Source organism: Gasterosteus aculeatus, chromosome 7 (genome assembly GCF_964276395.1).
Source record: "Gasterosteus aculeatus chromosome 7, fGasAcu3.hap1.1, whole genome shotgun sequence".
NCBI lineage: Eukaryota > Metazoa > Chordata > Actinopteri > Perciformes > Gasterosteidae > Gasterosteus > Gasterosteus aculeatus.
The window spans coordinates 10,253,063-10,280,936 of record NC_135694.1 but is presented as its reverse complement, the minus strand read 5'-3'; the positions used below and the strand labels follow the sequence as shown (position 1 = coordinate 10,280,936).

At 42.8% G+C, this 27,874-nt stretch overlaps 2 protein-coding genes, 1 long non-coding RNA gene and 1 pseudogene across 7 annotated transcripts; 1 reads left to right on the top strand and 3 right to left on the bottom strand.

Moving 5' to 3' along the window:
* Positions 1-1,003: 1,003 nt before the first annotated feature.
* On the bottom strand, positions 1,004-3,030 carry LOC120822527 (uncharacterized). 2 transcript variants are annotated; one of them, XM_078105678.1, is made up of 5 exons: positions 2,691-3,030; positions 1,815-2,522; positions 1,580-1,705; positions 1,458-1,501; positions 1,004-1,366 (listed from the first exon to the last, which is right to left on the bottom strand). In XM_078105678.1, exons 1-5 carry the CDS (start codon positions 2,743-2,745, stop codon positions 1,247-1,249), a joined length of 1,053 nt encoding a protein of 350 aa, XP_077961804.1. In that variant the 5' UTR covers positions 2,746-3,030; the 3' UTR covers positions 1,004-1,246. The 2 variants fall into 2 exon arrangements, with proteins under 2 accessions (XP_077961804.1, XP_077961803.1); XM_078105677.1 differs by having other exon boundaries at positions 1,458-1,705.
* LOC120822647 (immunoglobulin kappa light chain-like) lies at positions 1,004-17,749 on the bottom strand. Of its 3 annotated transcripts, XR_013468165.1 has the most exons (6): positions 17,474-17,748; positions 16,606-17,301; positions 16,368-16,493; positions 16,240-16,283; positions 15,950-16,149; positions 1,004-1,159 (listed from the first exon to the last, which is right to left on the bottom strand). XR_013468165.1 is itself a non-coding variant. In XM_078105680.1 (5 exons), the coding sequence occupies exons 1-5, from the start codon at positions 17,526-17,528 to the stop codon at positions 16,030-16,032; spliced, it is 1,041 nt and encodes a 346-aa protein (XP_077961806.1). In that variant the 5' UTR covers positions 17,529-17,747; the 3' UTR covers positions 15,640-16,029. The 3 variants fall into 3 exon arrangements, 2 of the variants coding, with proteins under 2 accessions (XP_077961806.1, XP_077961807.1); XM_078105680.1 differs by lacking the exon at positions 1,004-1,159 and having other exon boundaries at positions 15,640-16,149; positions 17,474-17,747; XM_078105681.1 differs by lacking the exons at positions 1,004-1,159; positions 16,368-16,493 and having other exon boundaries at positions 15,640-16,149; positions 17,474-17,749.
* On the bottom strand, positions 8,339-10,615 carry LOC144383005 (immunoglobulin kappa light chain-like; annotated as a pseudogene). Its single transcript, XR_013468164.1, has 5 exons — positions 10,479-10,615; positions 9,635-10,340; positions 9,407-9,532; positions 9,279-9,322; positions 8,339-9,151 (listed from the first exon to the last, which is right to left on the bottom strand). The product of XR_013468164.1 is annotated as an immunoglobulin kappa light chain-like (transcript).
* Positions 13,772-14,678, top strand: LOC144410330 (uncharacterized). Its single transcript, XR_013468336.1, has 2 exons — positions 13,772-14,191; positions 14,267-14,678. It is a non-coding gene; the product is annotated as an uncharacterized LOC144410330 (long non-coding RNA).
* Positions 17,750-27,874: the final 10,125 nt, after the last annotated feature.

Sequence of the window (27,874 nt, the reverse complement as noted above, 5' to 3'; positions counted from 1 at the left end):
CGTTAAGGGGTCTCTTTTATTGGAACAGTGGAAACAATAAAGGACCATAAAGTTTCCGGTGGCCATGTCAAAAGCATTGCAACTGAACAGACAAAGACAACAAAGTGTTGCGTTTAGATCCCTGGTCCTCATGAAGTTGTTACACTTTTGCCAATTTGTTAAATTGCCTTTTTTAATGAATAGTTTAGCGATTTGTTAAAATCCAAATCCTTTCATGTAATGATTTTTCACATGTCATTTCTATGAGCTCACACAAACACTTCAACCATTTGTTCTTGGCCCGGCTCCGCCGTCACATTTTACAACCCATTGTGGCCCGTGAGTCAAAACGTTTGCCGACCCCTGCTATAGACCTGTCCTATGAGGGACATCTAATGGACAACCAAGTACTGCAAGCTAGACTATTATGCAGTTGTAGACACAACACAGGGGGTCCCTGAGCCTGAGAAGGGAAAAAAGAAGATTAATATGGCTATTAAATGTGACTACAACTAGACTAAAACTAATTACATTTTAGTCTAGTTTCGTCGACTAAAACTAAACTAAAATGTTCTGAGTTTTCATCGACGAAAACTAGACAAAAACTTGCCCCAATGAATGTGACTAAAACTAATATTCATTTTTCGGCTAAAGACTAAGACTAAGACTAAATCAAAAATAGCTGCCAAAATAAACACTGTATTGATTTCAATTTTCATTTCAGAAACGTTTTTACAACAACCAGCTTTCCTTTGTTTCAGTTCTGAGAATATGACAGATCTGATAGATTTAAAGCTATGATGGTAGAACTAGGATGGAAACACTCTTGCGATGGTCTGGTAATAGAACCTGATCCTTCACACAGCTCTGGAACATTATCAATCAACAAGATACCCAATTAAGACCCAATCAATGCTTGAACACAATCCCGCAGTGAAAATTACTCTCTTCATGCTCTTGTTACATTTTACCTAACCAAAAAAATAATTTTTACAACAGTAAATGAACAAACACACACGTCATATATTGTCCCAAAATGAAAGTGTATTTTATAAGTTATATTTGGTTACTAATGACAATAATTGACATGCAAAACTACATTCTTCCATATTGCTGGCCATAAGCTACAAAAAAGGCACATCTCCGACCTGTGTACTAAATGTTAGAATTGATTGTAAATGTAAATTGTAAAGGTCTAAATGTATACATCGTTTCTAATAATACACCAATTTATACATCAAAATCTACTACACATTTAAAATACAATCTACTCCTTTACGCTGGTGTACACACATTCAACATCAATGTTTATCTTCTGCCTCCTTGATCCGTTGGGAAGATTGAAATTTAAAGCAGCATATTGAGCGCTTTGTGCGTTTTGGTAACCCTGGTGACAAAATATGAAGAAGTGGATGAATATTAAAAAATAAATAAAATAGTATACCCAATACAAATAAAAGTTATTAGGTGAAGTTCACCTTTGTGTTTCCTGTGGAGGGAGCTGATACGGTTGCGTGAGACTCTGATCGTAAAACACAGAAATTCTCTTCATTAAAATTGTATAGAATACAAGCTGTCGGATAAAAACAGAACAATTTACCTGAACATTGACAGATGTTTTTCTTGTTTAGCCTGTAAACCAGAAAACCCAGTAAGACCACCAGCATGGTGGTGAATACGAATGCTCCACTCAATAAATACACCAGGAGAAGATGGTTTCCCTCCTCTGCAGAGTAAGAAACCAGAAAATAAGATTTCAGCATTTATCTTTGTGTTCATGTCAAGTTTGATTGAAAATAACAACTATTCATCTGATGAGCTGGATTATCACTTGCCTTCAAAGTCCAGCTTGGTCCCGTCTCCAAACAGAATGTGTCCACACGAGGCAACAGCACAGTAGTAGGTTCCAGCATGGGACGGATTCAGGCTCTCCAACGGCAGGTTGTAGTCACAGGTGTGTGTTTGTGTGTTGGGTTTCCTCTCACACTGATCAGTGCTGCCTCCATCAGTGTAAATGAGTGCTGGATGAGATTCTTCAGAGTCTTTGAACCAGTAAACACTGTGTTGTCCATCACAGGTCCCAGTTTGTACTGTACAGTTCAGTGTCACAGAGCCTCCTGGCTGAATGGTCTCTGATGGTGACTGATGGAGCAAAGTTGGGATGTTTGAACTAGAACCCTGTACACTGACCACAGTGCCCTCTGCAAAAGTCAATGCATATGAAGTGCTAGATGCACAGTAGTAAGTTGCGGAGTCGGAAATTTTCGAATCAAAAATTGTCAGGTGGTTTTGACCTTTATCTTTATCCAGTGTGAAGCGTGGATTATTGTTGAATTCATGATGAAAAGTGCCATTTTTGTTAAACTGATAGAAGGTGGAGACCAGCTTTGGTTGTTTTCCCAGCGTTTGCTTAAGCCAGTAAAGCCATGCTCCACCAGTAATCTCATAGAAACATTGCAAAATTATTTTTTCTCCAGCATCGACCGACGCAAAACCTTTTTCTTGACGCACAGATGACGACAACTTTACATCAGTTGCATGAGCTGAGGTAAAGAAAAACAGACAAAGCAGATACGCAATTATTTATCATATATATATATTTACACATTTTAGTTACATGTGTATGAATGATACACATGTAACTACATGTAGATACATTTATATTAAGATAAGCATTTCCATGAAAGGTTTGAAACAAAAACACAACTCACCCATTTTCCACAAGAACAACCATGTCACATAGATGGCAAACCTTGGAGATGTCATCGTGTTCAAATTCTTGTGTTGAATGAAAAGAATCTCAATACTTTTTCCACTCTTCAGAGACAGACTGTGTTTGATTGGCCAAACCAATGTGACTCTGTGCTGAACGTCCTACTGAGGAAGCACTCTCTCTTTATGGAGTAAAGTTTTTTTTACTCTTGCTCTTTACTCTTTTGCTCTTTAGAGTAAATATTTTCATATTGAGAAAAGTGTCTGTAGAAGGCACTGTATCTTTGTATTCTACATAGAATTTGGAAAACACTACATCCTAGGGTTATACAGTATGATTGAAAGGACTTTTCAATCATACTGAAAGGAATTGTGTGTTCATTCAATTCAGTAAATATCACGTTTGGATTAATATTACCATTAAGGTTTGAGGAGTTCCGTTGTGATGTTAATAAATATCACCATGTTGGGAATCTGTTGCGGACATGCTTAAAAAAAAGCACCGACTGTCAGTCAGAAATAAAGATCTCAGGTATGAACAATATATTTCAGAAATAAAAAGTTCCAGTGGAGTCTAGTTTTGCCCAACATTGTCATCAGTAGCAGATACAGGCCATTTGGTCATATGATTTATCTTTTTTTTAAATCTTTTTATTGAGTATATGTTAAATGAAGAATGTCTATGAGCCAAGTTTTGCCCTTCATTGCCGACTGAGTCAATTCTCAATATTATGGCTTCGGTTAGAATATTTAAAATTCCCAGAGTTTGAGCACAGATCGTTTTCTTAACGCAAAGGAACAGTGGCAACTGTCCAATAGAGGGCAATATAGAGGGTAAGGGCAAAAAGGGAAAAAAATAGAAAGGATATTATTAATTCATAAGAATTTTCAATATTCAGTTTCTGTGCAAACGATATGCTTTTCCTCCACGTTCTTGCCAGTCATATGCACACCCTGTCTTCATGCATGATTTAGCTGCGCTAGGGGCAATTTCAAGATGGCCCACAGAAGGCACGCCTAAGAAGCATTTTAGCCAATTTTTGGTTATATAAAAGAATGTATGACATACAATTTAGCCAGTTAGTTGCTTAAATAGACTCAATCTGGGGCAACATTGGTTTTGCCCCAAGTTTGCGCGTTGCAAGCAAAGTGTACTACTTTCTTTTCAAGGAATAAACATGAAATATTTAACTGCAAAGTAGTAGTGTGTTTTTGATTGTTGTTTTGCATTAAATCAACTTCAGATGTTTGCTGAGCTTAATTCGATTGCACTACCTAGAACATTCTCCACCAGCTGAGCAGAAGAGACTCCTCTCTCCTTTCACATGATTTATTCATGCATAAAGAGCCGCGTGCGTAAACACAGCTCCGGTCATTTAATGATAAGAGCTGAAGTCTTTGAAACCAGGAACCAGGGCAGAAGTGGCCATAAAAGGCTTCTGAATTTAATCCGAAATGGTTTGTAATCACATTGCGAGGTCCCTCCAAGGCACGAGGTCCTTCAGTGCCAGTATTCTTCAGTAACATAATACATTTGTGCAAATGCCTCCCGGGGAAGAAGCTGGCACTGCTTCCATTTGTAGCTATGGCTAACTTTGATCCACTTGCAAGGAAATAAAGGGAAAAAAACAACTTTTATTCTTGATTCCTGATTGCTTTGAGAAAATGTTCCATTACAATTATTTATTCTATTAACTGTATATGGTGTTAGGAGTAGCAGTCCAGATAGTAATTCAACCAAATATCTTATTTTACTATCAATTACAATCCTGATTAGTTTTATTAGCTTTTTTATTAAGTATTATTGGCATTTGATTTTCATAAGCACTCAGGAATCAGGAAATCAGGAATCAGGAAACATTTATTAGCCAAAATATGTCAAACATACAAGGAATTTGTCTTGGCGGTTAGTGCGCGACAGTAGACAGACAAGACAACAGTGCACAAGTAATAAAATAAAGTGGAATGAAATGCTAATGCAATGGGTTAGTAGAATAAGGCTAAGGCTATGGGTTAGTATAAAACAAGGGAATAAAGTTAAAAAAATTTAAATATTAAAAAGTTAAATTGCAGTTAAAGTGGCATGTGCAGTATGAGGGGGAGTGACCGGTGGAGTGTTATAGTCAGTCAGTGGGGGACCGGGCTCTGTTGATGAGCCCGACTGCAGACGGGAAGAAACTGTTCGTGTGTCGGGAGGTCTTAGTCCTGATGGACCTCAGCCTCCTGCCAGATGGAAGGGGCACAAACAGTTTTTGTCCGGGGTGGGAGGGGTCGGCCGCGATCTTTTTAGCTCGCTTCAGAGACCTGGAAGCGAACAAGTCCTGCAGGGACGGCAGATTGCAGCCAATCACCCTCTCCGCAGAGCGGATGACACGCTGCAGCCTGCCCTTGTCCTTGGCTGTGGCTGCAGCGTACCAGACGGTGATGGAGGAGCAGAGGATGGACTCGATGATGGCCGTGTAGAAGTGGACCATCATCGTCTTTGGCAGGTTGAGTTTCTTCAGCTGCCTCAGGAAGAACAACCTCTGCTGAGCCTTCTTGGTGATGGAGCTGATGTTCAGCTCCCACTTGAGGTCCTGGGTGATGATGGAGCCCAGGAAACGGAAGGAATCCACAATAGTGACGGGGGAGTCACACAGCGTGATGGGGGAGGGTGGGGCTCTGTTCCGCCGGAAATCCACAACCATCTCCACTGTCTTTAGAGCGTTAAGCTCCAGGTTGTTCTGGCTGCACCACGACACCAGATGGTCAGACTCCCACCTGTAGGCGGACTCGTCCCCACCAGAGATTAGTCCAATGAGGGTGGTGTCATCCGCAAACTTCAGGAGCTTGACGGACTGATGACTGGAGGTGCAGCTTTTGGTGTACAGGGAGAAGAGCAGAGGGGAAAGAACGCAGCCTTGGGGGGAACCGGTGCTGATGGTCTGAGAGGCTGAGACATGTTTCCCCAGCTTCACGTGCTGCTTCCTGTCTGACAGGAAGTCTGTGATCCACTTGCAGGTGGAGTCGGGCACGTGCAGCTGGGAGAGTTTGTCCTGCAGCAGAGACGGGATGATAGTGTTGAAAGCAGAGCTGAAGTCCACAAACAGGATCCTGGCGTAGGTTCCTGGGGAGTCCAGATGCTGGAGGATGTAGTGGTACATGTTTAACTGGTCTTTGGCTTAAGGAGCGTCTATCTGTCTGTGAAAAGCTCGTTGACATCCTGATCAAAACTACAGCTGCTGCACAGGTACAAAGATAATGCACCGAGGTCAAGGTCAAACATTCTCATTTGCTTATTTCCTTATTTATTTACCACCTTCTTAGGAGGAACAGCAGTGTTAGAAACCCTTTGCCATCCTTATCTTTTTTCGTAGTTCTTAAAAGCAAACCTTCAGTGCAAAGCATTCTAACTCCATCTTTCTCTTTGTACAGGTTTTCCAATAATACATTCACAAACGAGTGAAGTTGAAACCTTGTTCATCCTCTACCAACCAGAGGTGTAGTAGTGCGAATACGCATATAATGACCTTTGGGTAGAGGGCTGCTCTTTAGAACCACACAGGTGTTTTCTGATCAAACACCTTCACAATAATCGCTGTGCGACATTGTTTTTTTAAATTAAATTCTTTGTTACGGTTAAGGAAATATGTGTGGATTAAAATGACCAAAAAGGTTAGAGGAGCTCCGTTGTGATGGTAACATTTTATAAACATGTTTTAAGTTTAGGAAATAGTTGCGGACGGGCCTTAAAAAAAGCTTTGTCATAAAGAAACAAGAAGAAATATCTCATGTCCAATTCTAACATTGTGTAAACCCATCCATCTGCCCCATAATTCCCCCGTTTGTCATCCATTACAACTTTCTCCTACTCTGGTTGTACATCGCTACAGAGCTTTCTCACTTGACTTGTTATTATGAATTTTGGGGCACAAAAGTCTGATGGTGTCTTGTGCAAAACTAATTGTTATTCATGTGACTTACGGGAGTTGCTCTTCAAATGACTTGTTAGTCTTAAGTTAATTTAAAGCCAACTTCCTCTGAAGACAGAATCTGTATTATCAAAAAACACTATGTGGCAACAGATACGCCGTTCCTGCCAAATGGCAAACTAATGCAAGAGTGGTACCCAGAGTGTCAATTACCAAGTTGATCACAGGCTGTTTGCATAATGTGAAGCTCGTTTATTCTCTACGTGAATACAGGTTTTGTTTTTGGTTCTTTTACACACTTTAGTTTCTCTTTCACTCATCATCCTATTCTGCTTTTACTGCAGTTCTTTTCCTTTTATACGTTTTCTCTGACTGTCACCACCCACTTCTTACCTGCCATGGAGGAGCTATCGCTCTGCTAAGGACTTGATGCCTCTCTGGCTTCCGACCCGGGTTCACGTCCATGTGTGTTTATTGGCACACAACTAACTTTGAGTTAGATCTCCTAAAAGTATTGGTATTAAATTATTGGATTAAAGGATGGCTCATGAAATACACAAAGGTCAATTCTTAAAGTATTTTAGAAAAACATCAAGTTACGAACTAGTTCGAAGATAGTAAAAACAAACAAAATTACAATGTGAATACATCCTGCTTACAACCACACAGTTCATGAATAAACCTTTGACCGGCCTTCTCAAAGCATACATATATCATCTGTTGACTGTTCAATGTATAAGATTGTTACATCAATGAACGAGTACAGACTATAGGCGATTTGTCAGGGTGGGTGGAAGGCAGGACTCAAATGCAGAGTTCGAGCAACAAAAGAGACTTTAGTCAAAAAGCAAAAGGCAGGAACAAGAAACATCCAGGACGATAGACAATCACACGGTTTAAATACACTAGGGAGGTGCAGGTGATTGGACACAGGTGGAAACGATCAGACAATCGCAGGGGATGACAGGACAAGGCAGGAAGTGAAGTTACCCGGGAACGCGAGTGGCAGAAAACTACAAAATAAGACAGGACGTGAACCACACCGTGACTGTACCCCCCTCAAGGGCCGAATCCCAGACAGCCCTAAACTAGCAGGCAAGGGGCAGAAGGGAGGGAAACCAGATACGTTGGTCGGACCGCCCGGGAAACTCTGGCGGGCGGCCAAACGACCGGGGAGCCTCTGGGGGTCGGCCCGGCGGACGGTCATTTGGCCGGCTCCGGAGAGCCGACTGCAGGGCACGGAACACCTCCGGAGTCGTCGAGGGCTGGGGGACACGGAACACCTCCGGAGTCGTCGAGGGCTGGGGGACACGGAACACCTCCGGAGTCGTCGAGGGCTGGGGGACACGGAACACCTCCGGAGTCGCCGGCTCTCAACCCCCCCCCCCAATAACCGCCCCCTCAAGGGCCGGATCCCAGACGGCCCTCAAATCACCGACGGGAGGGTGGGAGAGGACCACGGGATGGGAGGGAGATCGCTGCGACGGCCCAGCGGGAACGGGGGATCGCTTCTTCCTCCTGCCAGGACTCCTCCTTCTGGGGTTTAAGAGGTCCCGGAGCTCGAGACAAGCCCTTCGATAGCTCCGGGGAACGAAAATAAAGTCTGTTTACGCTGCCAGAAGGGACTTCTTACATCCAGGTAGTCCGGTCCGAAATCCGCAGCGGGTCTGCTGAGTCCTTTCGTGGTCGCGTCGTTCTGTCAGGGATGTGTAGGAAGGCAGGACTCGAATGCAGAGTTCGAGCAACAAAAGAGACTTTAATAGTCAAAAATTAAAAAAGCAAAAGACCAACGGGCAAAAAGGCAGGCAGGAACAGGGAACATCCAGGACGATAGACAATGACGCAGCAAGTGACACAAGAGACACACTGCTTAAATACACTAGGGAGGTGCAGGTGATTGGACACAGGTGGAATCGATAAGACAATCACAGGGGATGACAGGACCAGTCGGCTTCCTGTGAGGAGCCTTTCACAGCTCCAGGTGTGGTTTAGGTGTGTGCAGGCGACCGTTTATGAAACGTCATATGTTTTATCAGTTTTCAGTTTGAATTAAGAAAAAGCTTTGAATTGACTAAAGGTCTCTGGAGGTCTTAAAAAAGGGATGTAATACACGTCCTTGTTTACCGTGCAGCAAATGGCATACAAGATTTCCTTAGAAAAATGGATATTGCAATTTTCAGTTCAGAAATGTTTTCTCAACAAGCCTCTTTACTCTGTTTCCGTGATGAACACTGACAATATGAAACGTCTGAAAGATGTAATACTATGATGCTGAAAGTAAGATGGACATACTCCTATGATGGTCTGGTAGTAGAACCTGATGCTTCTCACAGCTCTGCAACTTTAACAATCAACAAGACACCCAATTAAGACCTTATGAATGCTTGAATACAACAATTTATACACCAACATTTTTTTCACATTTAAAATACGATCTAATGCTTTACGCTGGAGTACACACATTCAACATCAATCTTCTGCCTCCTTGATCCGTTGGGCAGATTGAGATTTAAAGCAGCATAATGAGGGCTCTGTGCGTTTCGGTAACCCTGCTGTCAAAATAAGAAGAAGTGTATTAGGATTAAAATAAAAAAAAAAAAAAAAAAAAAATATATATATATATATATATATATATATATATCCACAATGAAAATCAAAGTTATTGATGAAGTTCACCTCTGTGTTTCCTGTGGAGGGAGCTGATACGGTTGCTTGAGACTCTGATCGTAAAACACAGGAGTTCTCTTCATTAAAAATGTATATTTATAGAATACAAGCTGTCAGATGAAAACAGAACAACTTACCTGAGCATTGACAGATGTTTTTCTTGTTTAGCCTGTAAACCAGAAAACCCAGTAAAACCACCAGCATGGTGGTGAATACCAATGCTCCACTCAGTAAATACACCAGGAGAAGATGGTCGCCCTCTTCTGCAGAGTAAGAAACCAGAAAAGAAGCTTCAGCTTTGTGTTCATGTCAAGTTTGATTGAAAAACAACAACTATTCATCAGAAGAGCTGGATTATCACTTACCCTCAATTTTGAGTTTGGTCCCGTTTCCAAACAGAATGTGTCCACACGAGGCAACAGCACAGTAGTAGGTTCCAGCATGAGACGGATTCAGGCTCTCCATCGGCAGGTTGTAGTCACAGGTGTGTGTTTGTGTGTTGGGTTTCCTCTCACACTGATCAGTGCTGCCTCCATCAGTGTAAATGAGTGCAGGATGAGATTTTTCAGAGTCTTTGAACCAGTAAACACTGTGTTGTCCATCACAGGTCCCAGTTTGTACTGTGCAGTTCAGAGTCACAGAGCCTCCTGGCTGGATGGTCTCTGATGGGGACTGATGGAGCAAAGCTGGGACGGTCCAACCTGAACCCTGGACACTGACCACAGTGCCCTCTGCAAAAGTCAACACATTTGAAGTGCTAAATGCACAGTAGTAAGTTGCTGTGTCTGACATTTTTAAATCCAAAATTGTCAAGTGATTTTGACCTTTTTCCGTATCCAGTGTGAAGCGTGGATTGTTCTTGAATTCATGATGAAAAGTGCCATTTTTGTTAAACTCATAGAAGGTGGAGATCAGCTTGGGTTTTTGTCCCAATGTTTGCTTATACCAGTTAAGCCATGATCCATCATTTTTCTGATAGAAACATTGCAGTAATATTGTGTCCAACATCGACTGACATAAAACCTCTTTCTTGACGTTCAGGTGACGACAATTTTAGATCAGCTGCATGAGCTGAAGAAAGGAGAGATACAAAGCAAATACGCAATGATTTATCATATATATATGTACACATCTTAAATATAATTATGAATGTACAGTATATAAAGATTAGCATTTCCATTCAAAGTTAGAAGCAAAAACACAACTTACCCATTTTCCACAAGAACAACCATGTCACATAGATGGCAAACCTTGGAGATGTCATCGTGTTCAAATTCTTGTATTGAATGAAGAGAATCTCAATACTTTTTCCACTCTTCAGAGACAGACTGTGTTTGATTGGCCAACTCGATGTGACTCTGTGCTGTACGTCCTACTGAGGAAACACGCTCCCTGTATAGAGTAAAGCTCTTTACTCTTTTACTCTTTAGAGTAAAATATTTCCATGGGGGGAAACGTCTCTGTACAAAGCTTTGTATCTTTGTATCGTACATAGAACTTGAGAAAAATGGATCCCAAGTTTATACAGTATCAATGACAGGGCAACAACATTGTAATGTTACACTAAATTCTGTGTTACGAAGTAAATATCACGTTCAGATTAAAATGACCTATTTAATCAAGGTTAGAGGTGCTCAGTTCTGACGGTAAGAATTATCACCATGTGTTAAGGTTGGGAATCTGTTGCGGACATGCCTAAAAGAAGCACTGACTGTCAGTCCGAAAAATTGATTCCAGGTATAAACAATTCATTTAAAAAAATAAAAACTTTCAGTTGAGTCTAGTTTTGCCCAACATTGTCATCAGTAGCAGAGCAGATACATTTTTATCATTAACACCCCCAAAAGTGATACAATTAACTATGTATATGAGCTGGTTTGTGCTTTGCCCTTTATTGCTAACTGAGTCAACTCTCAATATTATGGCTTCCTGGATTTGACTGAACTGAAGCTTAAAATGTTTAATATTCCCAGCATTCGAGCACAGATCGTGTTAACGCAAAGGTGACAACAGTGGCAACTGTCCAATAGAGGGCAATATAGAGGGTAAGGGCAAAAGGGACAAAAAAGAAAAGACATAAAATTATAAAAATTGATAATATTCAGTTTCTGCGCAAACCCTATGCTTTTCCTCAACGTCCTTGTCTGTCATACGCACATCCTGTCTTCATGAATGTTTTAGCTGCGCTAAGGGCAATCTCAAGAATGCCCGCAGGAAGCACGTCTAAGAAGTAGCACTCCAGATAGTATTTGATAGCATTTCAACAAAATATCTTAGTTTACTAACAATTACCATCAGTATTTTTTTTTGCTTTTCTTATTAAGTATTATTGGCCTTTGATTTTGATAAGCACTCCACTAAACTTGGTACATGTTTTAGAGATCTTTGGCTTAAGGATCGTCTATGTGGCTGTGAAAAGCTCGTTGATATCCTGCTGATAACTGCAGCTGGTGCACAGATACAAAGACAATGCACCGAGGTCAAGGTCAAACATTCTCATTTGCCTTATTTATTTACTGCCTTCTTAGCAGGAACAGCAGCTCTAACCCTCTTAAAAGCAAACCATCAGTGCAAAGTATTCTAACTCCATCTTGCTCTTTGTATGGGTTTTCCAATAATACATTCACAACTGAGTCAAGTTAAGCCAAAACCTTGTTCATCCTCTACCAACCAGAGGTGCAGTGGTGCGAATATGCATGTGATGCACTATGTAATGACCTTTGGGTAGAGGGCTGCTCTTTAGATCCACGCAGAGGTATTTTCTGATCAAACACATTCACAATAAGAGCTCCGTTGTGATGGTAACATTTATAAACATGTGTTAAGTTTAGGAAATGGTTGCGGACGGGCCTTAAAAAAAGCGTTGACTGTCAAAAATAAACAATAAGAAATTCTAACGTTGTGTAAACCCATCCATCTGTCCCGTAGTTCCCCCGTTTGTCATCTATTACAACTTTCTCCTATTCGGTTTGTATATCGCTACAGAGCTTTCTCACTTGACTTATTTTTCATTTTGGGGCTCAAAAGCCTGATGGTGTCTTGTGCAAAAGTAAAAGTTGACATTTTGTTCCAGGCCGTTATTCATGTGACTCACAGGACTTGCTCTTCAAATGACTTGTTAGCCTAAATTTAAAGGACTCATCGTATGTCCATTTTACCATTTTTTAAGTTGATGTAGTTCCTTGGGGTCTTAATGAAATGTCTAACATACTTTATTCAAAATACAACAAGGGTCATTTGAAACAGCAGCCTTTTTACCCTGTCTGAAACAGCCCTCCACAGAGTGACCTGTTGAGTGCCTGTTCCTTTAAATGCTTATGAGCTAGCCCCCCCTGCGTGGATCTGTGCAGCAGACCACAGCGCATCTTGATCATTTGCTTCATGCTGCTGGTTAACTATTCCAAGTGTATCTGGGGTTTGCAAAAACGAAGCCAAGTGCTTTCGCAAATATCGTATTGTGTGTGTGTGTGTGTGTGTGTGTGTGTGTGTGTGTGTGTGTGTGTGTGTTAGTACTGTGTGTCACATCACCCCCCTCACTCGGTCCAATCATGGGGAGTCACTGTACATGCTAGTGAAGGGGCGGCCAGTGATTTGGGGAGATCAGGGCAGGCAGGTGTTCCCATGTTGTAAGATAGTCTAGTTAGGTAGAAGAGTTCTGGTTAATAACAAGAATAAAAGTATTCCTCTGCGTACGCCGTTTAGCCTCCGTGTTGTGAGTAAGCCACTACACCCAAGACGCTACAGTATCTATAGTGAGTGGGAGTGGCAAGGCCATGTAGAGACTCCCAGTTCACAGTGACAACAGAATAAGGAATCTCATTCTCAAGTCACTCAAGGATGACTGTTACGGCCTGGTGCTGCTCCATCCAAAACTCCATTCTTCCAAATTGCTGGGCATAAACGTACCATCTGTTTACAAAAACGGCACATTTCCTGACTTTGTATTACAGTTTTTTTCAATCGCTAACAAGCGTTTGTCCAAACAGTTGGACAACACATTTTCAAAACTCTAAACACAATTCGCACAGCATCGGTGTTTTGTGGCCATACCATTCACACATTTCATGTCGTTTTCACACAATATGCAGTCAGTGAACACATATCCACAATGCTTACATTTTTCTTAACAGACAAGCCATACCTCCCAACAAAACGATGGATTGTTTTAGTAGTATTCAAAAATGTTAACACACACCATCCCACAACTGCAAAAACAATATTCCAAACCGTAGATACAGTATAAAAACCTCTGCTTCTGCAATGATATCAGTTCAAAAACAATATATCTCAGCTGATAATGAACACTATTGAATAATTGACAGCTGATTTATGTTGGGTAAATTGGGCCAACAAGAGCTGATTCCAGTCTGGCTTATTAAGGAGGACTTTGAGGAGTGATGTTTTTGGAAACAGAAACAGACAAACACTGTAATGTCCGGACAAGGAAGAGGAAGAGCAAGGGGCCCAGGGAGAAGACCAGGTCCTGTGAGAGGTGCAGGTGAAGAAGGAGGTGCAGGTGCAGGAAGAGGAGCAGTGAGAGGTGCAGTAAGAGGTGCAGGTCCAGTGAGAGATATTGAAGGAGGTGCAGTGAGAGGTGCAGGTGCAGGAAGAGGAGCAGTGAGAGGTGCAGTGAGAGGAAGAGTAAGAGGTGCAGGTCCAGTGAGAGATGTAGAAGGAGGTGCAGTGAGAGGTGCAGGAAGAGGAGCCGGCCCAAGGAGAGAGCAAGGTAGAGGTGTAAGAATGCGTGGTGGTGGCATTCCAAGGGCTGTAAGAACAGTAGTCAGTGATGAAATTCGTGCCACTATCATTGACCATGTAATCAACCCCGGTCTTTCACTAAGAGAGGCTGGTGAAAGAGTCCAACCCAATTTGAGTCGGTAAACGGTTGCCTCCATTATTCGTATCTTTCAACAAACCAACAGGTAAGTATTGCATTTTACATGGTTTGTTTCTATACTCACTTGACATGACCTATTCACCTTTCCTCAACCCCATAGAGGAGTTCTTTTCTGCATGGAGGTGGAAGGTTTATGACCATCAGCCACATGACCAGATGTCCCTCCTTGAAGCCATGGATGCTGGCTGCAGGGGCATCACAGTTCAAGATTGCCAAGGGTGGATCCGACATGCCAAGCGGTTTTATCCCAGGTGCATCGCCTTAGATGATGTCAGATGTGATGTTGACGAAAACTTGTGGCCGAACCCTGAAGATCGCAGGGATTAGATGCATACATTTTTTGCTATTTTTAGTTCCCCCCTTTCCATCTGGGCTTTTGGCTGTTGTTGTTTTTTTCTCAGAATGCTCATGTGTTTCATGGATATTTTGTTAAAATAAAATAAACCTTTTCTGTTCTATTATACTGTTTCTACTGTACCTTCTTTGGTAAACAGTTAAGAAAAAATAACCGATTTGCTTTTTACTGGAATGCGTTTGAATGTGAACATTACTGTACATGTGCACATACAGTTCCAAACCAATAAATTTAGTGTAAATGGTGAATTGCATGTAACCTGAAACATAAAAGTCTATGCAATTTTTATAATGTCAACAATAGCCAGAATTTTGAAACTTGGTGTACTTCGTTTGACTGCATGTACCTTGTGAAGTGAAAACAAATGTTTTTCTTTGACAGAATAATTTCATTTTGAGTCAGATTTCCAGTGTTTTGGTAAAGTTAGTGTGTGCAGAGAAAGATGTGTTCTGTTTTGAAATTTAGAGTTAGTATATATTTAACAAAATGTGTCCGCAATGAAAAGCAGCAGTGGCGATGCACGGGGCAACCAAGTCTATAAAAAATAAATTAACAAACCATCGACTTCCACACACAAATACGTGACTCGTCTTCAACAGAAACACGTTACTCCACCTGTTGTTCTGGCGGTGATTTGCTATGCAACACACGCAGTACTTTTAGAACCATGAATTGAAACAAGTGTGTCGACGCAACAACGCAGAAGCATGCGCCGGCCTTTAGAATAACTTATTTTCCCCGTTAAGATGGTTCAGCCACTGTAAAGAAAAGAGCACCGTCTCTCGCTCTTTAATCTCATGAAGTGCTCGGCAAGAACGACAGCTTCGTTTCTCTGACGCGCCCTGAAACAAGCTCCATATCTCACGCGCTTCAGCGCCCGCTCAGCATCTCGCCGCCGTAGACCGAGCTTTGGCATGTTTAGCAGAGCGCCTTGAGCGCCGTGTGCAACCACTATGGATCAACCGATTAACCAATTGATCCATATATAAGGCGCTCCGGATTATAAGGCGCAGGGTTGTTTTTTGAGAAAATTAAAGGCTTTTAAGTGCGCCTTATAGTGCGGAAAATAAGGTACATTATTGGGTTAAAAGATGGCTCATGAATTACACAAATGTACATTTTTAAAGCAGCATTTTAATGTGAACAACGTTTTTTAAAAGAACATCAAGATCAACAAAAAAAACATTTTACAACTCATCCTCTCAATAATTAATAAACAAAGATGATTTCTACAGGAGCTTAACCCACCTGCACATAATACATTGACCCAAAATGAAATTGTCATGTATGAGCTATATTTAATCACTAATGACAATAATTTACATCCAAAACTACATTCTTTCAAATTGCTGGGCATAAACGTACCATCTAATTACAAAAACGGCACATTTCCTGACTTTGTATTAAAAGTTGCCATCGGTTGTAAATCTTGAGGTCTAAATGTATACATCATTTCTAATAACACAGCGATTCATACACCAAAATCTACTTCACATTTAAAATACAATCTACTGCTTTACGCTGGAGTACACACATTCAACATCGATGTTCATCTTCTGCCTCCTTGATCCGTTGGGCAGATTGAGATTTAAAGCAGCATAATGAGGGCTTTGTGCTTTTTGGTAACCCTGGTGACAAAGTATGAAGAAGTGGATTAAGATATAAAAATATAAAATAATATCCACAATGAAAATAAAAAGTTATTAGATAAAGTTCACCTCTGTGTTTCCTGAGGAGGGAGGTGATACAGCTGCGCGAGACTCTGATCGTAAAACACAGAAATTCTCTTTATTAAAAATGTATATTTACAGACTATAAGCTGTCGGATAAAAACAGAACAGCTTACCCAAACATTGACAGCTCTTTTTTTTTTGCAGCTTGTAGACCAAAGAAAACAGTAAAACCACCAGGATGGTGGTGAATACCAAAGCTCCACTCAATAAACACACCAGGTCAAGATGGTCGTCCACGTCTGCAGTCAGAGACCAAAAAATGAGCTTTCATCTTTTATCTTTGTTTTCATGTTAATTTTGATTTAGAAAAACCCAACAACCATTAATCTGATGAGCTGGATTATCACTTACCCTCAATATCCAGTTTAGTGCTGTTTCCAAACAGAATGTGTCCACACGAGGCAACAGCACAGTAGTAGGTTGCAGCATGAGACAGATTCAGGCTCTCCATCGGCAGGTTGTAGTCACAGGTGTGTGTTTGTGTGTTGGGTTTCCTCTCACACTGATCAGTGCTGCCTCCATCAGTGTAAATGAGTGCTGGATGAGATTCTTCAGAGTCTTTCAACCAGTAAACACTGTGTTGTCCATCACAGGTCCCAGTTTGTACTGTACAGTTCAGAGTCACAGAGCCTCCTGGCTTGATGGTCTCTGATGGTGACTGATGGAGCAAAGCTGGGACGGTCCAACCTGAACCCTGCACACTGACCACAGTGCCCTCGGGAAAAGTCAACGCATACGAAGTGCTCTGTGCACAGTAGTAAGTTGCTGAGTCTGACATTTTTAAATCCAAAATTGTCAAGTGATTTTGACCTTTTTCCGTATCCAGTGTGAAGCGTGGATTGTTCTTGAATTCATGATGAAAAGTGCCATTTTTGTTAAACTGATAGAAGGTGGACATCATCTTTGGTTGTTGTCCCAGCATTTGTTTATACCAGTGAAGCCATATTCTACCTGTATTCTGATGGAAACATTGCAACGTAATGTTTTCTCCAACATTGACAGACGCAAAACGTCTCTCTTGACGCACAGTCATATCAGTTGCATGAGCTAAAGTGAAAAGAGAGACAAAGCAAATACACATTTAATATACAAATATTGTATACAGTTTATATATACCTAGACACATATCTAGGTAAATATCTTATTTGCATGAGTATGTATATTCAGTGTATAAAGACAAGCATTTCCATGAAACGTTAGAAACAAAAACACAACTTACCAATTTTCCACAAGAACAACCATGTCACATAGACTGCAAACCTTGGAGATGTCATTGTGTTCAAATTCTTGTGTTGAATGAAAAGGATCTCAATACTTTCCCCACTCTTCAGAGACAGACGGTGTTTGATTGGCCAACCCGATGTGACTCGATGTGACTGTGCTGAATGTCCTACTTAGGAAACACGCTCACTTTGTGTTAATTTAGGTTCAAAAGATTTCCACGGTGAGATAAGTGTCTGTAGAAGCATTGGCTCTGTAGCTTTGTGTTGAACATAGAGATTGGGAGAAATAGACCCCATGTATTATTATTGGAGGGCGACAACATTGGTGTTTGTTACAGTTAATTGAATCATGTTTGGATAAAGGTTAGAGGAGTGGCGTTGTGATTTCCAATTTGAACGATGTGTAGACCCATCCATCCAGCCTGGGGTCCCACCTTTTTCATCTATACAACAACATTTTCACCTTACTCTGGTTGTATTTTGCTACAGAGCTGTCTCCCTTGTTATTTTGGGGCTCAGAATCCTGATGGTGTCTTGTGCAAAACTACCGTAATTACCGGATTATAAGCCGCTACTTTTTTCCCACGCGTTGAACCCTGCGGTTCATACAAAGGTGCGGCTAATGCACTGTATAATTCTTCACGGGTTAACTCTCGAGAGCGAGACAGACAGGTGCAAGTTACGGGCAACCGATTTGGCTGTCGGAGAAGGAAACAGAGCGGCTGCAGATAAACCATTAATGAATTAATTGTGAGACGTTGGAGACACAATGTGAAGAACTTCGGCACGGACGTTTTTCGGCTGCGTGGACCTGTAACGTGCGGTGAGGTTCGTGGCTGGGAGGCACTGACTTCAATGTCAGATTCACAAATATATGAATTCAACAAAGTAGCAAAATTTCACCATTCAACTGGCTGCTTGCACTTCGACTACTGGTTATGTTTTATATCCCTTATCGTATATTCTTTTATAATACGGGGCAGATGAAATCAAGCGTTCTGATTGGTTGAGTGAGTCACCGTGTGTACTGCAATGTAATGTTACCTGTTTACATTGACCTGCGCGTTCATATCAGTGCGCTTGTTAGTGCCATTTTCCATGTCGTAATTTAGATTTAGATTGATATTATTTTGATTCATGTTTATTGATGATTTATTATATCATAAGTATAATTACACTGTGATTACATAATTGTACTCAAAATTTGCATGTTAGTTAATACACGTTTAGTGTACATGCTTGGTGTAATACATAGGAGTGACGCGAGTGAGCGCACTGACTTATGACGTAAGGCACCTGTGCTTTGACGAAGCGAGAAAACGCTGTGTAATTTTCCTCTGCCAGATCATTCAGTAAAGCGAACGGAGCGAACACACTGTTTTCTACCGTTGTTCAACACATTAAACACGCGTAGACTCGTTCTTTCCGTTTTGGAGTGGTTAAAGAAATTAAGAACTGAAGAAGCAACTGCCGAACGTAAGAAGGGAACTTTAGCCACTACATTAAGTAGAAAACAGTCGCCGAAAGCGAGACAAGATCATCCGAAGCCGAGGGAAGACGCGCGGCGTGGGACACGAGTTGACGAGAGATAGCTTGCTGCAGCGACAACGCCGTGCACCCGACCGGATTTCCAGACGTCTTCAACGATGACGGTTGAGTAAACAAGGAACAACATTGAATGAATGGATAAGCTATAGCTGCAGACCTTGCTAGTTATGGCGAAATAAAGATAGCTCTGCCGTCATAGTCGACGTAGTCAACGTGGCCGAGCTATTGCTACTAGCCAGTAGCCACACAGGACATTATGCTAATAGTGCTATTGCTACCAGTCATATTAGCCCATAAGAAGCTCTCTGTAAATTCTGGAAATAAATACGGCTCTGAAATCTCATATTTGGAAAGCATCGACGTGCTTCGAGGATAAAGGACTGTTAATCTGGATTTCAGAAGTTTGCAAGAGCTTGCTATAAGAGACTATTCTAGCGTTAATAGCCAGCTGAAATGTCTGAAGAAGAAACTGAGATGGAGGGAAATGTCGAGCTAAACACGAAAAGAAGGATCAAGTTGACCACAAAGGCCTTAGAAGAGAAACTTGATAAACAGATGAATCATAGGAAACGTGTGTTAGCACGCCTTGTCTCCAAAGCAGAGGAAATAGAAAACCTCATGAAAATTGAGTCCAACGCACTTCTGGTGGAAAAGGATCATCTTGGCGATTACTCAAAATTCCTGAATGAGTTTATTGAAGTAAACAATGTGGTTAGTAAACTCTTATCAGATGATGAACGAAAGGCTGACCAGCAGTATTGGAGCGAGCCAAACCGATCAAAGCATGAGAACTTTTTGATTAAATTGGAGCAGTGGATAATTAACGCAAAACGGCACGCCAATGCCACTAACGAACAAGCTGAAAAAATGACACGACGACACAGCATGGTGAGTCTGTCGTCGAAGATGTGGATCCAGATGACAGTGCTTCTGCTGTACAAGAAAAATATAGTTCAGTCACAGCACGTAGTATATGCAGTAGACACTCAAGGTCATCCAAAGCGTCCTCTCATGCTTCGTCTCTGCGTAGAATAGAGGAAGCTAATCGTGCAGCCCTACTCGCACGCGCAGCCGCGTTTACGAAGAAACGGGCACTGCAGTTGGAAGAAGCACAGATGAAAGCCAAGAAGATTCAGTTAGAGGCTCGAATGGAGGAGCTAGACATTGAAACTGCTATTGCAGAGTCCACAGCAAAGCTACAGGTTCTGGAAGCTTACGACAACGAAAACTCGGACGACGCCGGTATGAATTCTTACCTTGGCAAGAACGTGCCTACAGCAGCAATCGTCAAACATCATGCTCCAGATGTCAAACCAAAGTCGACCAGCAGTTTTCGAGTTATTCAAGACAACGATGCATCTTACAGTCCAACTAGACACACGTCGTATGTGCAAGTGAGTAACGAACGCGACAATAACACAAGTGCAAGTTGCAATGGAAGGCAAGTTGAACCAGACAAAGTGATATTGAACCAGAAGGATATCACAGAGATGTTAGTCACACAACAGAGATTAGCCAACCTACCTCAACGAGAAGTCCCTGTATTCAGTGGCGATCCTTTCGAGTTCCTGCCGTTCATGAGGGCATTTGAGCACATCATTCAAAGTCGCACAGACAATGATGAAGACCGCTTATACTATCTTGAGCAATTCACCAGCGGCGAACCACGAGAACTTGTGAGAAGCTGCCAACATATGAGCACACAACAAGGCTATATGGAAGCAAGAAAGCTCTTGAGCCATCACTTTGGCAACGAGCAGAAAATAGCTGCGGCCTACGCGGACAAGGCTATCAACTGGCCTCAGATCAAAGCAGAAGACGCCAAGTCACTTCACAGCTTCTCCATCTTTCTTACTGGATGCAACAATGTCATGAAGAGCATGGAATACCTCGAGGAGATGAACAGCTCAAGCAATCTTCGGATTGTCGTCTCAAAATTGCACTTCAGACTTTGTGAAAGATGGAGAGTCATAGCTTTTGACATACAGGAAAGGGAAGGAAGAAGGGCAAGGTTCTCAGATCTCGCGACATTCATCAACAGACAAGCAAAGATAGCTTCAGACCCACTGTTTGGTGATGTGAAAGAGTCCTTTGAAGTAAACGAAAAGGGCAAATTAAGCACTAGACCCGCCAAGAAGGGCGGACCTAAAAGAACCACTGGCTTTGCTACAAGTGTTAAGCCAGACGAAGTGAATGCCTCAGAACCAAGTAAAAACAAACAGACAAGCAACGCGTTTCAAGAGCCATGCCTGTACTGCAACAAAGGACACACCCTGAGTGCATGTAACAAAATAAGAAGTCTGCCAAACAAGGAGAGAATTGAGTTCCTTAAAAGTCAAGGACTTTGTTTCGGGTGTCTGACCCAAGGGCACATGGGAAAGGACTGCAAAAGGAAAGCCACGTGTGAATTCTGCAGTAAGAAACATCCAAGCCTGCTTCATAGCAAAAGGGACGAGAGCACCGACCAAGAGAACATCAGACCTGGGAGAGGTCAAAGCTATACCAGTGGACACTCAACTTCTCGAGAAGACAAGTCAGCCAAGAGTGAAGTCACGGCAGTCACCGGGGCCGGAGGCAGCGACTGTATCCTGTCTATCGTGCCCGTGCGCATCAAATCCAAGAAGAGCAACACGACAATAGAAACGTACACGTTCATGGACTCAGGAAGTTATGCTACGTTTTGCTCCGAAAGGCTGATGAGACAGCTTGGCGTCCATGGTAAGAAGACTCAAGTGCTACTCCGTACTATGGGCCAGGAGAAGCCTGTGTCCTGCTACGTGCTCTCAGATCTAGAAGTGTGCAGCCTGACAGAGAACAAGTACATAAGCCTGCCAGATGTATATACCCACAAAGACATACCTGTAACGAAGGACAATGTTCCTGTTGAAAAGGACTTGGAAAGATGGCCGTATCTGCAGAAAGAAGTGCAGTTACCACAGATCGACGCAGATGTTGAGATGCTAATTGGAACGAACGCTCACTCTGCGATGGAGCCATGGAAGATAATTCACAGCAAAGACAACGGGCCTTACGCGGTGAAGACGACCCTTGGTTGGGTAGTTAATGGTCCTCTCAAGAAAGGTGACAATGACCACAAGTCAAGTCACTACAGTCAAAGGGCTTCAGTCAACAGAATCTCAGTCAGCGACGTGAATAGCATGCTACTGCAACAATACAATCACGACTTTCCGGAACAAGCCTGTGAAGAAAAGTCAGAAATGTCGCAAGAAGACGTCCAGTTCATGAAGTCTGTGACGGAGACAATCAAGAAAGTCAATGGGCACTACAGTATTAGGATGCCTCTCAGAAACAAAAATGTGGTGATGCCAAGTAACAAATGTGTTGCCGAGCAACGAGCATCAAACCTGAAAAGGAAACTCGCCAAAAACTCCAGCTTCCATGACGACTACAAGACCTTCATGTCGGACCTGCTGGACAAAGGCTACGCGGTGGGAGTTCCTGAAGACGAGCGCAAGCGGGACGACGACAGAGTATGGTACATTCCCCATCACGGCGTGGCTCATCCACAAAAGGGAAAGCTGCGGGTTGTTTTCGATTGTGCCGCTTCATTTCAAGGGAAGTCACTGAACGACGAACTGTTGCAGGGTCCTGACCTAACTAATAGTCTGGTTGGAGTCCTGACGAGGTTTCGACACAAACACATCGCACTCATCTCCGACATTGAAGCGATGTACCATCAAGTAAGAGTCCACGACCAGGACTCCGATCTTCTACGATTCCTTTGGTGGCCACAGGGGGATCTGTGCCAGCCTCTGCACGAGTACAAGATGGTGGTCCACCTGTTCGGGGCCAAGTCAAGCCCGAGCTGTGCCAACTACGCTTTAAGACGGACAGCAGAGGATGGGAAAGGCAGCTCCTCACCTGAAGCAGTAACTACAGTCCTACAGCACTTTTACGTCGATGACTGCCTGGTTCCAACGTCCGACGAAAATAAGGCTAAAACCTTGACTAAAGAACTCATTGCACTTTGTGAAAGTGGAGGATTTCGCTTGACTAAGTGGTCAAGCAACAGTCGCGAAGTGCTGTCATCACTTCCAGAACAAGAGAGAGCGAAGGAGATCAAGAATCTAGACCTGGACAGAGATGAACTACCCATGGAAAGGGCCCTTGGAGTGGACTGGTGCATAGAATCAGATTCCTTCAAGTTCCGGATCCACGTGAAGAACATGCCCATAACAAGACGGGGTATCCTCTCGGTCGTAAGCTCAATATACGACCCCCTTGGATTCCTGTCGCCGTTCATTCTTCTTGCGAAGGCCCTCGTCCAGAGTCTCTGTCGAATGAAGCTTACCTGGGACGAAGAGATTCCAGAAGACGTGGCGAACAGGTGGTTCGCTTGGTTGTCTGACTTGAGCCAGTTCGCCAGCTTTTCTGTCAGGAGGTGCGTCAAGCCCGAGGGATTCGGGCCACTAACGTCAGCTCAACTGCACCATTTTTCCGACGCTAGCGAGAAGGGCTACGGCGACATCACTTACCTCCGCATCCAGAACAGCCATGGTCGAGTCCATTGCTCATTTCTTCTCGGAAAATCCAGAGTGACGCCGCGTAAACCAGTTACAGTCCCACACCTTGAGCTCACCGCGGCTACCGTTGCGGTGAAAATGGATAAACTCATGAGGCGAGAGCTTCGGATGGACCTCAAAGAGTTCGTGCTATGGACAGATAGCACCACCGTTCTTCGATACATTGACAACAACGGCGCTCGTTTTAAAACCTTTGTGGCAAACAGAGTGTCGATAATCAGAGAGAACACAAGGCCAGCACAGTGGAAGTATGTCAACACGGCTTCTAACCCAGCTGATCACGCTTCAAGAGGAATGAAGGCAGAGCACTTCCTGAAGTGTCAGAGCTGGATTGAAGGTCCTGACTTCCTAGCCAAGAGTGAGTCTCACTGGCCAATCTTATCAGAGTTCTCAAGAGAGATAAGTGAAGACGACGCTGAGGTGAAGCGTACGACCAGCGTGAACGTCATCAAGACCATCGACTCAAGCACAGACCCTCTTTTCAAGCTGACTCATCACTACTCCGGCTGGCACAGTCTGAAGAAGGCAGTCGCCTGGATGTTGAGGCTGTAGGAGCTGCTTCGAAGTCTGTGCAGAACCAGGAAGACGTTCGAGTCTCAAGCTCAGTCTTCAGAAAGTCAAGATGTGAAAATCAACACAGTTGAGAATCACATGCAGAAATGGAGATCTACCCTGAAAGGAACTCACTTGACTGTCAAGGACGTCAGAAGAGCAGAAACTGCCATCATTCACTTTAGCCAAAGTCAAACCTTCCATGAAGAGCTTTGCGCACTGCTGAGAGGTGAAAAGGTCAAGAGAAGCAGCTCTATTGTGAAGCTGGATCCTTTCCTCCAAGATGGGGTTCTCCGGGTTGGTGGAAGGTTGCACCAGGCAGCTTTGCCAGAACACACTAAGCATCCAGCCATCCTGGCCAAAGATCATCACGTCACGACCCTGATCATCAGGAATGCTCACAAAGAAATTGGACATGGAGGGAGAAACCACACCCTTGCTCAGCTGAGACAAAGGGTCTGGATCTGCAAAGGCAACACAGCTGTGAGAAGCGTGCTCTCAAAGTGTGTGAAATGTCACAAGAGTCAAGCCGCTGTGAGTAGGCAGAAGATGGCGAACCTACCACCCGATCGTCTACTGCCCGACCATCCACCATTTACCAACATCGGTGTAGACTATTTTGGCCCCTTTGAGGCAAAGCGTAGACACGTGCAAGTCAAGCGTTATGGAGTCCTGTTCACTTGTCTTACAGTCAGAGCAGTCCACTTAGAAATTGCACATTCTCTCGACACCGACTCGTGCATAAATGCAATGAGACATTTCATAGCCAGAAGAGGGCAAGTGGAGGTCATGAGATCCGATAACGGAACAAACCTGGTAGCTACAGAACACGAGATCCGCCAGGCGATAAAAGAATGGAACAAGTCCCAGATCTCAGAGGCCCTACTGCAGAGAGAAGTCACTTGGATCTTCAACCCACCTGCCGTGTCGCACTACGGTGGCATCTGGGAGCGACAGATAAGAACAGTCCGGAAGATACTTACCAACCTTCTGAAGCTTCAGTCACTCGACGACGAATGTCTGCAAACGGTGATGTGTGAAGTAGAAGCGGTGATCAACAGCAGACCCCTTACCAAATTATCTGATGATGTGGACGACCTCGAGCCACTGACACCGAACCACCTTCTCCTTCTTGATAATCAAAAGTTATTTTCATGGGCTTAGTTGGGGGTTTTGCTGTCTTGTCTTGATTTAAGAGTTAGGTAAGGGGTAAGCAGGATCTGCCAAGCAGGCAGACACGAGTCTGACAGGATGGGGAGTCAGTTTATGTCCTGGCTGAGGAATGTAAGGTCTGCGGGTCAACTAGAAGATTTACCAGCCAAAGGGGGGTTAGAGACACACCAACACTATTCAACATACACACTCTGTTTACGATGTTTACGTTAAGTCAGGAGTCTGGACATTGGATGTGACCGGATCTTAGATGCGGGAGGTGGAAGGTCCTCCTCTACGCCAGTTTAGGGCCAATAGAAATATTTCCTTCTCTGTCTTTCAAGGGTTATAAAACATGATGTTCTTGCTGATGTTAGTTAGTTGTTCTTCCGGCCTGTGTGCTGCCTGAACTGCTCCTGCCTTTGCAAACGCAGCGCTGTTACTTGACCTGTGATCTGACAAATACATTTTCCAGAACGAGAGAAGTTATTCGGCTGAATTTTTGATAACCCCGACCAGGCTCCAAATCTTGAACACGTATTCTTACATTCTCAAGGGAAAACCAGCACTCCCTCCAGGGATGTTTCAGAAGGAGGATCTATACTCCAAACGAAGATGGAGGCAGGTGCAGTATATCTCTGACATCTTCTGGAAGCGTTGGTCCAGAGAATACTTGCCCCTTCTACAAGAAAGGCAGAAGTGGCTGGAGACAAAGAGAAATGTGAAAGAGGGAGACGTCGTACTCATTGTGGATGACAGGGCTCCAAGAGGGTCCTGGTTGATGGTAAAAGTGGAGAAGACAATTCCCGACGCCTTAGGTTTTGTCCGTCGGGTCCTCGTCAAAACAAAGACCAACACCTTGGAGAGACCCATAAACAAGTTGTGTCTCCTGCTTGAGATGGAAGAATCTCATGGACAATGAAGGACAGTATTAATTAGACTTTGTTATTTTCTATGATTGTCTATCTTGTAAACGTCACCTGAATGTACCTAGGCTGTTCATGTTGTGTTAGACCTAGTAAAGGAGTACATAAGTTGATTTGGATGCAGAAAATGTATATTTAGTTAGTTAGTATGTAATTGTCATTCCCATAATGAGCAATTAGGGGCCGGAAATGTTAGTGCCATTTTCCATGTCGTAATTTAGATTTAGATTGATATTATTTTGATTCATGTTTATTGATGATTTATTATATCATAAGTATAATTACACTGTGATTACATAATTGTACTCAAAATTTGCATGTTAGTTAATACACGTTTAGTGTACATGCTTGGTGTAATACATAGGAGTGACGCGAGCGCACTGACTTATGACGTAAGGCACCTGTGCTTTGACGAAGCGAGAAAACGCTGTGTAATTTTCCTCTGTCAGATCATTCAGTAAAGCGAACGGAGCGAACACACTGTTTTCTACCGTTGTTCAACACATTAAACACGCGTAGACTCGTTCTTTCCGTTTTGGAGTGGTTAAAGAAATTAAGAACTGAAGAAGCAACTGCCGAACGTAAGAAGGGAACTTTAGCCACTACAGCGCTTATCAAAATAAGTTAGATTTTGCGCGACGGTTGTCATCTCAGTTTTTAGCTCGGTGACGATCAGCGCAGATGAGCAGTTTTGGGAAATGTGTGTTTTCGCAACCGATTTAGGGCACCTTTTAGCCAAAGAGGACAACTCAGGTGTAGGAATGAATGAGACGCCCAAATTGATGTCGCTCTCCTTGCTAATCATCAAATAACTTCTGGTGCTAGGCTAACAAACATGAAGTTCCCAATGCTGTTTGTCTGTTGCGTAGTAACAGCAGTACGGGGATTTTCTGTAGGCTACTGAAATGCGATACACAACGTTTGGTGGCTACAACTTGTTTTGTGCTGAAAGGCAGCTATTTACTTACTAATAATGTCACGAACAACCTAAAGCAATATGGTTGGCCAACAACACCCTTGAACAGTGCATTATTGACAATAAAGTACAGTACCTTATTGCTTAACTGTCCTGTTTAAATGTTCTTCTATATTTTTTAAATATTATTAAAAATAGGGCTGGTCTTTTATTTTTGTCGTGTACAGCAGTGTGTGCATGCTCTTACCTTTACTTGTAAATTACGTTAAGTCCATTCGCCTATCCTTCTACAAAAACATCTCTACGATGACTTTGGTGTGAAAGTCCTCTTCTTTTAGTTTCAACAGTCTCTCTGTCTCAATAGACATAATTGCTCGGGGTCAAAGTCGTCTTTGGTCAGTCCAATCCAGACTGTATGTTTTCAGTTTTCAAGAACTGATAATGTGCACTTGATGTTCGCTACTTGACTGTTTTAGCTAGCACATGCTAACTATGCCATCAGTCAGTAATACGTGATGGAAAACAACAGCGGAACGAGCCTGTGTGCTCACACACGCCCCCTTCAGGCAGAGGTACTGACTCCGCCCCCACAGCAATGACAAGCTGGAAGCTGCCAGTCCAGCTGCCTTCTTACTGCTTGTTAACTGTGCCGTTATGTCAGATTAGCTAACATGCGTTATGACTAACATATGTGAAATACAGGACCCAGACTATGGGGAGTGAGGACATGTGATAAAACTGTGTACAAACATTACATTG

What these genes read in the sequence shown, in the direction of transcription:
- LOC120822527 (XM_078105677.1), bottom strand. Translation starts at nt 2,745, where the DNA reads ATGACATCTCCAAGGTTTGCCATCTATGTGACATGGTTGTTCTTGTGG. An exon ending in GACCAAGCTGGACTTTGAAG is followed by an intron (nt 1,706 to 1,814) that starts GCAAGTGATAAT and finishes CTTACTCTGCAG; the next exon opens with AGGAGGGAAACCATCTTCTC. An exon ending in CCTCCACAGGAAACACAAAG is followed by an intron (nt 1,367 to 1,457) that starts GTGAACTTCACC and finishes TTTTGTCACCAG; the next exon opens with GGTTACCAAAACGCACAAAG.
- LOC120822647 (XM_078105680.1), bottom strand. Translation starts at nt 17,528, where the DNA reads ATGACATCTCCAAGGTTTGCAGTCTATGTGACATGGTTGTTCTTGTGG. An exon ending in CACTAAACTGGATATTGAGG is followed by an intron (nt 16,494 to 16,605) that starts GTAAGTGATAAT and finishes CTCTGACTGCAG; the next exon opens with ACGTGGACGACCATCTTGAC. An exon ending in CCTCCTCAGGAAACACAGAG is followed by an intron (nt 16,150 to 16,239) that starts GTGAACTTTATC and finishes CTTTGTCACCAG; the next exon opens with GGTTACCAAAAAGCACAAAG.